This window comes from Ursus arctos, unplaced genomic scaffold (genome assembly GCF_023065955.2).
Source record: "Ursus arctos isolate Adak ecotype North America unplaced genomic scaffold, UrsArc2.0 scaffold_31, whole genome shotgun sequence".
NCBI classification, from domain to species: domain Eukaryota; kingdom Metazoa; phylum Chordata; class Mammalia; order Carnivora; family Ursidae; genus Ursus; species Ursus arctos.
This window is the reverse complement of record NW_026622997.1, coordinates 31173523-31183799: the sequence shown is the minus strand read 5'-3', so window position 1 is coordinate 31183799 and position 10277 is coordinate 31173523. Positions and strand designations below refer to the sequence as shown.

Here is a 10277-nt window from a genome sequence, read left to right as displayed (position 1 = left end):
AGCCTCAGTTTTACCATCTGTAAAAAGTGTGTGAAGCCCACGTGAGCCCCTCTGCCTCCCATTGTCTGTTGCTGATTTAGGCCTCTTGACAAATGGGACGGATGTCAACTGAATGTTTTTCTAAATACGGTCTGATATCCATCAGAATCCCTGGGCTTGGGGGAGGGGGTCTGCATTCAAATGTTTTCAGGCCTTGACCCCGTACCCTGCTAAGTCAGAATCTCTAGGGCAGCACCCGGGAATCTGCATTTTAACCAGGCCTCTGGCGCCCAGGGTCGGAACTATGGGTACCTGGAAATTGGTTCTACCAAAGATTTCAAATGCAAACAGAAAAATCCTAGCCATTGTCAGGTTAAAGCTCCGGAGAGAGGCACCATTCCTGAGAGGAGGCGGGAGGAGAACCGTTTTCCATAAAGCCTGGAAAAAGCCCATGTCTGCCTTCCGCAGCTCCCAGCCCACAAGCCTGCTATTGTTTCGTATCTTGATTGCTTATCACTCACCCAAAATAACCTGCGTGCAACGTCTCACCAGCTGCAGCTCTCTCTGCAACGCCCTTAATTTAGCAGCCAAACACGTTTGGCTCCGCGACAGAGCCCAGAGCCCAGGAAGGGGCCCCTCCCTCGTGGCCATCTGTAGGGGGTTAAATGGTGTCCTCCCAAAATTCGTGTCCGCCCAGAACTTCAGAATGTGACCTCATTTCAAAATAGGGTCTTTGCGGATGTAACGAGTAAGGACTGAGATGAGGTCATGCTGGATGAGGGCGAGCCCTCCATTCATCTCTGGTGTGCCTATAAGGGCAGGCGAGGACAGACAGAGCTCCACCGAGGGCCGGGGGCCGTGTGAGGACGAAGGCAGAACCTGGAGGGAGGCAGCGACAAAGCCAGGCACACCAAAGAGGCCTGGGAGCCACCAGAAGCTAAAAAGAAGCAAGGAAGATTCCACTCTAGAACCTTCAGAGGGAACACGGCCCTGCCGACACCTTGATCGCGGACTTCCGGCCTTCGGAACCCTGAGAGAACACAGTTCTGTCGTTTCAAGCCTAGTTTGCGGTGATGGGTCCCAGCAGCCTTAGCAAACCAATACACCATCACCGCACGGCCCCCTGCCCCAGCTCGGCCCGCCCCTCGGCCCCACTACAGCCCCGAAGGAAGGACCCTACACGTGGGCGAGTCTCCAGATGGACGTTTTAATGTGGATGGTTGCGATCAGAGCTATTTTCTCCCACCCAACATCTCTGAATTCTGCAGCCACGAGGCCTGTTTCCTACACCCCGGCAAGGCCCCTCTCTCCTCCGCCCGGAAGGCGGTCATCCCAGAAGGGCCGGACCGTAGTAGTGACAAGCAGGCGTCGGTCCTGGGGCAGTATCCGGCAGGCGGTGCCACGTGGTGGCCCCTGGGCTCAGCCAGGGGTCCGGCTGGACGGGTCACTGCAGCTTCATGCCGCTCCGGCGCCGTGAGTCCTTCCGGGCAACGGGGCTGAAGTTCACGATCTCCTTGTAGATGTGCTCTGCGAAACACAGGCTGGCTCGAGGGGCGTAGGGGGTGCTGAGGGCGAAAGAGAGCCCCCCTCCCTGGATGGAACGCGGAGCAGAAGTCAGCTCAGGGAGCAAGAAATGCATGCAGGAGACAACAAGCTCAGAGAGGAGGCGGCAGTGGGGATCCAGGAGGGCGGGCCGAGGCCGGGTCTGGAAACAGAGGGGGCAAAGCAGAGACAGGCCGGCACCCCAGGGCCCCCAGCTCTTACGCTTCCATTCATCCACTGTGAGTTTCTCATGTTCCAGGGAATCATCAAAAGGCTGCGGGGCCTCTGTCTCCTCCTCCGGGTCTCGGAAGAGTTCAAAGAAGGGGTGCGCGAGGGCCTGCGAGGCCGTCAGGCGCTTGTCCACGTCCAGCTCCAGCATCTTCTCCAGCACGTCTATGGCTGCAACGACAGAGCAGGCACGTCACGTCCCAGGCCCGGGAGAGCCCGCCCGTGGGGACAGACTGTGGACGCCCCACGGAGGCAGGGCCAGGACTCACCCTGGGGGCTGGCGCGCGGGAAGAGCTGAGAGAAATCCTTCTTGGGGCTCTGTGGCAGGGCCTGGATGTAGGATTTGGCCTGGAAGACAGAGGAGCAGTGAGTAATCCCCCACGGCCAGCCTCTCAGGGGTCAGGCCTTGGGGGAAAGGGCAGGGACTCCAGAAAAGCCCCAGAGCCGGGCTGAAGGCTCAGGTCAAAGTCCAAAGTGGGCGAAGGCAAGAGCACCGGCCAGGGCAAAAGGAGGGGACAGGTGAGCCCTCCTTTCCAAAGGTCTAGAGCCCACGTGACCCCCGGTTAGCCAAGTGCACAAGCCTGGGCCAGTCCAGATTCATTTGCCACTCACTGCTTTGTCGTGCAACTTCTGCACAAACTCTGCGCCTGGCACCCCGGTCACTTTCAGGATCTGGGACAGCTGGTCCAGGTCTTGGCAGTGGGTTAAGGCTCGGCCTCACTCTCCGCTGGTGGATCTGGGGCTGCCCTTCCCGCCACCCTTCCCTCACTCCCACCCAGGCACGGAGGCAACCACCCAGGCTCCAGGCGCACTTTCAGGAGAGGGCGCAGGTCTCTGGAAGCCTTCCCCCCTGCAAGGCCGGACGAAGCGTCCTTCCCCACAAATGCTCCTGGCCTTCCCAGCTCCCATCGCACCCCGTCAGCCACCCTCATCGGTCTCTTCGGCACCTTCCCCCACCCTCACGCTGAGCTCGGCTCCGCAGACCCCACACATTCTCGACACCCGCACGGCCCACAAGGCCGCTCAATTCGTGCATGCGGTGCCGGCTCGTGAAGTCTCTTCTATGTGGTGGTGGAATGGCAGGTGACTGCTTTTCAGCAATTCCCTTAACTGCATTTTATTATTTTTTTTAAAGATTTTACTTATTTATTTGACAGAGAGAGAGACAGCCAGCGAGAGAGGGAACACAAGCAGGAGGAGTGGGAGAGGAAGAAGAAGCAGGCTTCCTGCTGAGCAGGGAGCCCGATGTGGGGCTCTACCCCAGGGCTCTGGGATCAGGCCCTGAGCCGAAGGCAGACGCTTGACGACTGAGCCACCCAGGTGCCCCCTTAACTGCGTTTTAAAATTGTTCTACAGTGAGGGGCGCCTGGGAGGCTGTCGGTGGAGCGTCCGACTCTAGATCTCAGCCCAGGTCTCGATCTCAGGGCCATGAGTTCAAGCCCCGTATTGGGCTCCATGCTGGGCGTGGCACCTACTTAAAAAAAAAAAAACCAAGTAAATAAGTAACTAAATATATAAAGAAAATGGTTCTACAGTGATCAGGTATCACTTTCACATTAACAAAAAACAGAGAGAGAGAGACATTTAATCAAGTGTCTGTTGAACGAGGGAACCCCTGTTGGAGTCTGGCTTTTCCAGCAAAGGATACAATCTTTCCCCTTGAACAGAGTCTTCCCCGTCAGCATCTCTGCCATGATACAGCCCACAGACCAGATGTCCACTGCAGAGGGAGGGGGAGCGTCACCTGGACCAGCTGACCCGCAGTCAGTCAAGCCAGAGTAACCGAAGCGGCCTCGGGGCCCCGCCGCGGGCAGCCGGCCACTGACCGGTCTGGTTGTAGTGCATCCAGCTGAGGATCACCTCGGGGGCCCGGTACCAGCGGGTCACCACGTAGCCCGTCATCTCCGCGTCCGCGTGCCGGGCCAGGCCGAAATCCAAGATCTATGACTCAGGGGACATAGGGAGAGAGAGTTGCTGTGCACAGGGGGCTCCTGGAGCAGCTGCTGGGGGCTCCCGGGGGAGAGGGACCCGCCCCCATGCCAGGCTGACCCCGCCTGCGCCCGCTCACCTTCAGCTCGCAGTCCTCGTTCACAGCCAGGTTGCCCGGCTTTAGGTCCTAGATGAGAGGAGAGAGCGAGCGCTGGGCTGAGAGGCGGAGACGGGAGCTTGTCCCCCTTCCTCTCTCTGGGTGTCAGCTTCCTCGTGTGTAAAATGGGGGCTGGACTAGGTATCCTCTTGGGCCCATCCAGCTCTAAAATACTCTTGATTCTTGGAGCCTAAAACACCCAGCTCAAGGCTCGCTTGGTTTGCCGCATCCAGAAAGTTCCCCAGAACACAGCGATCTTCTGAGCAGGCCTTCCTGGGCCAAGGCTGGGTCTGAAAAATCCACATTCCAGGCTCCAGAGGATTTTCACCTCCCCATTCCTTTCCTTCTTCCCGGCTGTGGAGAATCCCTCCAGGGTGGAGGGGCCTCTGAGGACCACCGCAGACCATGCACTCACCCTGTGGACGACCCCAGCTGAGTGGATGTACTGCATACGAGAGCGAGAGCGAGAGCGCGAGAACGAGAGAGAGAGAGAGAGAGAGAGAGAGAGAGAGAGTAGGGTGAGTCCAGCTTCCATACCGGGGGCTTCAGGCTGGCTCCACACCCCCTCTACCCTGTTCCACTGTGCTCCTTCAGCCCCCACGGCCTGGCGTTCCCCAAACCTCGGGTGTCAACACCGAGGCACCCCCTCCCCCCGACCACCTTCCCGGTGCCCGCACACCTTGAGCCCCTTAAGCATCTGATACACCAGGTACTGGATCTTGTCCTCGCTGAACTCCATCCCCATGATCTTCTGCAGGTCCGTCTGCATGAAGGGCATCACCAGGTAGCTGCAAAGCACGAGAGCTTCTTGCCAGTCCCCAGCCCACCCAGCCCAGGTCTGAGCTCAGAGCAGGTGCAGGGGCTGGGGCAGAACAGACGCCTTAGAGGAGGCCTCCGTGTGCAAGACCCAGCCCCGCCGCAGCCAGCCAGACCCCCACATGGGCTTCCTGGCTCCCGGCTCCCCGCCTGGCCACGGCGGCCGCCCCGTGGGCAGAGCTCGGGGTCAGCATGTTCGCTGGAGCGTGCTCAGGAAAACCAAATGGAGCTGTGCTCCCTCTCTTCGAAGGCGCCCTCCCCTTGCCCTCCTCCGTGCCCCCCAGAAAGCCACAGCTGTGACTTAGGAGCACCTGCCAGCATTTCCTTCTGCTTCTGTCCAAGTATTTTCTTCCCCAGGGGGTCATGCCCAGCTGGGAGAGCTCCACAACAACCAAGAATGTCTGCCCTTCCAAGAAGGAAGTAATCGAACAACTTCCAGGAGGGCAGAAGAAGGAAGAAGGAGTAGCTGAGCCACGGCACCCTCTGACGGGATTGCAAAACAGGTCAAGGTCAGCAGAACATAGCTGTTGCTCAAGGTGGTGATGGCAAAGTCCAGAGCGGAAGGTGAGAGATTTAAACAGGGATATTTACCAAAAAAAAAAAAAAAAGGATGTGGTGGAGGCCGTCTCTATGAGCCTATGATTTTCTTTCTTTTTTTTTTTTTTTAAGGTTTTATTTATTTGACAAAGAGAGACAGAAAGCACAGGCAGGGTGGAGGGGCAGTGGGAGAAGGAGAAGCAGGCTCCCCACAGAGCGCGGAGCCCGATGACTTGCATGACTTGCGGCTCCATCCCAGGACCCTGGGATCACGACCTGAGCCGAAGGTACCCTGAGCCTGTGATTTTCTGAAGCTCTCTTCTACCCGATCACCCTCTCTCCCCCACGGGGACCCTGCTCCATGCACGGTCCCCTCCCCACTGTTGTCCTTCACCTCCGCATGGACCCTTGTTCTCTCTTCTCTGCAGACAAACTTGCTGAAGTCTTACCGTGCTTGAAGCACCTTCCCTTGACTCGTTTCTTCCAAGAGCCACTCCTTCTCCCTCTTTCCCTCCCCAAACTTCTAGAAAGAGTGGTTCACACCTCTTGACTCACTGCCTTAACTTCCAATCCCTTGACAACCTGACGTCTGCTCCCGCCTCTCCGAAACTGCTCGGATCACTCTCACCAAGGGCTGCCCAGCACACACGCCTGACTCCCCTTCTTCCTATCGGACCTCTTGCAAAGTCTGACCCTCCCTCAAGATTTTCTGTTGATCTCTTCATCAACAGAATTGTATCGTCTTCTACCCGAGCCCAGACCTTCCTGAGCTCCAGATTTACGTGCAACTGCTGATTTAAAGAACCGAACGTTTATAGGCTCCTCAAAAGTTGTGTCCAAAACAGAGTTCATTATATTTCTCCCAAGACCTGTTCTTCCTCCACCTTGTTTTCCAAGCAGGAGCCTGGCATCCTGACCTACGCCCCCTCTCCCGGCCACCGCATCTCCCAACAGATACGACTTCGGACAGTCCTGTCTCCTGGCGGGTCTCAAGTCTCCTCTCGGCATCCCATCTCCTCCGCCTTAGATCAAGGTCTGGGACTGCTCTCCAGGCTTTCTCTGCTCCTAGAACCGCTCCCTGCTTTTTTCCCTCCTGCCAAAGTGCACCCCCAAATCTGACCTGACTACTCACCCCAATGTTCAAATCCTCCAGGGACTCCAGGCTGCCTGTGGGATCAAGTCTGGACTCTTCCCTTGTCCAAACCAGCTGCTGGCCTTCACTAGTCTCACTGAACTCACTCACATTCCCCTACCAGTCCGGTCTCAGGCACCGTGGCCTTTCCCTTGTCCACGCCATGCCCCCTACCCGGGATGCCTTCAGCACCTCTACCCCAGGACAGCATGTACTCACCCTTCGGGGCTGAGTTCGAGCGCTGCCCGCTCTGGAACGCCCCGAGGCAGCATGCAGTCCCCCTCCCCCCTCGACCATACTTAGAGCACCCGCCACACTTTCTCGAGCCTTCACGTAGACACTGTACCTCCCCCCTGCCTGGGAGGGGTGCTGGTCCACTTTAAGTTCCCAATGCTAAGCCCAGCAGCTGGCTTTAGAGGGATAACAACCTCTGAGTTAAATTGAAAACGAAAGCATCCTAACAAAGGGACCTCGGCTGCATCTGAAATAGGGGGTGGGAAAAAAAGAAAAAAAAACCCACCTTCCCTGCAAAGGTCCCTGCAAAGGTCCCTGCAAAGGTCCCTGCAAAGGTCCCTGCATTTGAGACCGGGCGCTGCAGTAGCAAAGCCATGCATTTCACAACCACATTTCTGGTTCTGTGTGACTCCGTCACACACCCCGTCAGCCAGAGGCGGCCAGGGCTTCCTCTTAGGAAGAGCCCCAGGGTCCAGACCCACACCCGGGCCCCCGCGGAATGGCGAGGTAAGTGGGTTCGGACCCTGTGAGGACTGCCAATGTGGTCTTGGTGGTATAAAAGGGAGTATCGAGGGAAGCGGATGAGCCGACAGCTCTTGTCAGGCAAGCCCCCCACCAAGCCCCCTGCACCTCTTCCTGCCTGCCCTGCTCCCCACCCTCAGCTGAAAGAACCTCCAGAAAGGAGCAAGCCCGCTGCCCAGAAGAGAGAATCTGGACTCTCCCCCAGCTGGCTCCCGAGGGGCAAGTAAGGCCCGCAAATGCCCTGGAACCCAGTGCAGCCCAACTCACAAGTCATGGAAGCTGCGCAGGGAGGAGGCTGGGGTGAAGACATCCAGGAGCCCGATGACCTGGGGAGAAGGTTGCCAGTGAGGCGGGGCGGCCGCCACAGCCCTCGCCCCCTTTCCCTTGGGGCCCCAGCCATGCACACCACCACCCACCCTTTCCTGATACACCGTCTGGGGCAGGAGGCAGGCTCCCAGCCTTCTTGGGAGCAGTAAGAAGGGCAGAGGCAGAAGAGGAATCCCCTTAACGGGGAGGGAGCTCGCAGTGCACAGTGATGCAAAGTCAGGCTGGGGAGAAGGGGAATTGCCCCCAAGTCTGGGGTTCAGGACAGGCGTGCGAACTCACTCTCAACTCAAGCAGGCAACCACAAGCGGTGAAGGGAATCAAGGAGGGAACAGGGAAGGGGCCGTCCAGCCAGCAGGCTCCCTGCCCTTGACCTTGGGTCTCCTATCACATCCATCCTTGCCTGCCAAAGGGCTGGTCTGGAGCCAGGGGCCATGGGGAGGGGTTTGCTGAAGAGGAATGGGGCTTAATATCTGTCCGTGATATTTTGAAATCATTATTTTACCAATCTAGGTATCCTGGAGCAAAGCCTGGTTGTTAGGCCCAGTGCTGGGTGGCTAGCCTTCCGAGCCGTTTCTATCCAGACAGGATATTCTAATGGTTATGCACTGAGGCCTGGGGCCAAGCTGCCTAGGTTCAAATCCCAGCTGGGCCACTGACTAACCATATAACGTATTAGTCTTTCTGTGCCTTGGTTTCCCCCTCTGTACATGGGAGTAATGGCACTCAACTCCTGTGATGTTGTGAAGATTAACAAGTCAGTTTATGCGGAGCTCTGAGGATAGCACTTGGCACACAGGAAGTGCTCAAGTACCTACGGTTATTGTTTTACTATTAGGGCCCCGAGTGGAAGCCCCATTCACCAGGCTGCTGGGCGCCCTAGCTGCGACATTTAGAACAAACGACGAAGTTCCTCCGTGCCCATTTCTTCACAACAGCAACACAGTAAGTTTGCACCTCACGAAGTTCATTTTGCTGCCAAAAAACACCCTCTGCACCCTTCCTGGGAAGCAGGCAGGGCAGGTCCTGGCACCTCATTTTAATGAGTGAGGAACAAGGGTGGGGGGACAGGGAGGAGAGTCCCCTTCCCCGGCCGGTCCTGAGCCCCGGACCCTCCCGGGCCATCTGCCCCACACACGGGGGTGGGGGTGGGGGGTGACCTGGTCAGGAGACTTCCGGTGCCCCTCCCCCCCCCGCCCGCCCACCTGCTCCAGAGCGGCCCCCAGAGCCCCCGCGCCCAGCCTACGTTCTCATGCTGCATGTGCTTCAGCAGCCGCAGCTCTCGGTAGGCCCGCTTGGCGAAGATCTCGGACTGGAAGGGCCGGCTCAGCTTCTTGATGGCCACCTTCTCCCCTGACCGCTTGTCGATGGCGGAGCTGGAGGGCACGCACAGGTCGGCGGGCTGGGGCTTGCTTTCCTCCCCAGCAGCCCCCACGCCACATTCTGGGTGTATGTCCCACGCCCCTCTGGGGAGCCCGGGCCACCCTCACCAAAATCCCTCCTGGTCCGCGGGCTGGGCTGGGAGGAACGGACCCCACCTCCTGGGAGGTGAGGGAGCAGCCTCAACCGCAGTGAGGGATGGGGGGCGGCGGTGCGGAGGGGGCAGTTCTGCACCGGGTCAGACCCAAGTCCGTGCCAACAGGATCCAGAGCCTGGAGGGAAGCTCGTTCTTTGCACCTTGGCAACTCACATTTCCCCCTCTTTGGGCCTCAGTGTACCCACTTGTAACAACGGGGATTTGCCTGGATGAACCCTGGGCTCCCTTGTAAGGTTCAAGTCCTGGAGAACCAGACCCAGTCCTAATTCAACCCCCAGAGACCCGCCTGTAGTGTGGCTGCAGGCCGGCCTCTGCCACAGCCTGAGGCTTCTGGCTCGTCCTCTGCTGCCCCATCGCCTCCTCCCAGCTCCAAGCGCTCAGCCCAGCAAAAGCACCCGCCAAGGACTTCCGAGCCCGCGGGCCTCGGGGCCTCGGGGTCCTCGCTCAAGGTGGTGGGAGCGCGGCCCCGGGCGCCCAGCAGGGGAGGGGACCCTCGAGGCGGGCCCGGGAAGGGGTGCACTGACCCGCCCGGCTCGTCGAGGAGCTCCACCTGCGGCCTGGTGCCTGCGCGCTCGCCCTCCGTCCGGCCCGACGCCCCGCGCGCCCCCCCGCACCCTCCCAGCGGCGCGCAGGCCCGGGGGTCTCACCACACGGCGCCATAAGCCCCGCTGCCTATGTGCGTCGGGGACACGTAGGTCTTGGGCAGCTCCCAGCTGGTCTTGTTGACGTCCTGCTTGTAGAAGCCCTTTTTCCGGGTGAAGCTCATCCCGGGCACCCAAGCTCGGCGGCCCCAGCGCGGCGCCTGCCTTCACGGCCCGCGGGGCTCCCAGCACCCGGCCCCCGCCCGCGGGCCACAGCCGGCCCGCCCCTGCCCTCCTCTGCCCGCCTCTGCCCGCCTCGCTCCTCCCCCGCGCGAGGGCGGGGTCCCGGGCCCGCCGCGCGTCCCACCTGCCGGCTCGCCCAGGTGCGCCGGGTGCGGCCCCGCCCGGACTTGTCCCGACAGCCCCGCAGTCCGGGCGGCAGGTGCGCTGCCCCGCAGGAGAGGGTGCTGGGCGGCGCTGGCGCAGGGTCGAGCCGGGGGCTCCCGCGTATAGGACTGGGCGAGGGTGGGGAGGGATTGCTGGTGGGAAGACGGGGCCTCCTAGGAGATCTGCGTGGGCATCGCGGTGCGCTAGAGAAGACAATTTTGGAAAAACAGAACCTCACAACTTTTTGATTATAGGAAGTTTCAAAAACCATTTCAAAAGTACGAAAGTAGACAGAAGAGCCCGCTGCTTCTCACATCCGAATGTGCCCTGAGTCCCCTGGGACTTTTATTTGATTCAAATACAGACACGGGT

General features: G+C 59.4%; 1 protein-coding gene across 1 annotated transcript; it reads right to left on the bottom strand.

Annotated features, from left to right (window-relative positions):
* Nucleotides 1-1167: 1167 nt before the first annotated feature.
* Nucleotides 1168-9796, bottom strand: MAPK13 (mitogen-activated protein kinase 13). Its single transcript, XM_026482746.4, has 12 exons — nt 9585-9796; nt 8647-8776; nt 7344-7402; nt 4515-4623; nt 4251-4280; nt 3818-3865; nt 3576-3690; nt 3398-3469; nt 2362-2441; nt 2019-2097; nt 1744-1920; nt 1168-1506 (listed from the first exon to the last, which is right to left on the bottom strand). The coding sequence occupies exons 1-12, from the start codon at nt 9701-9703 to the stop codon at nt 1424-1426; spliced, it is 1101 nt and encodes a 366-aa protein (XP_026338531.2). The 5' UTR covers nt 9704-9796; the 3' UTR covers nt 1168-1423.
* Nucleotides 9797-10277: the final 481 nt, after the last annotated feature.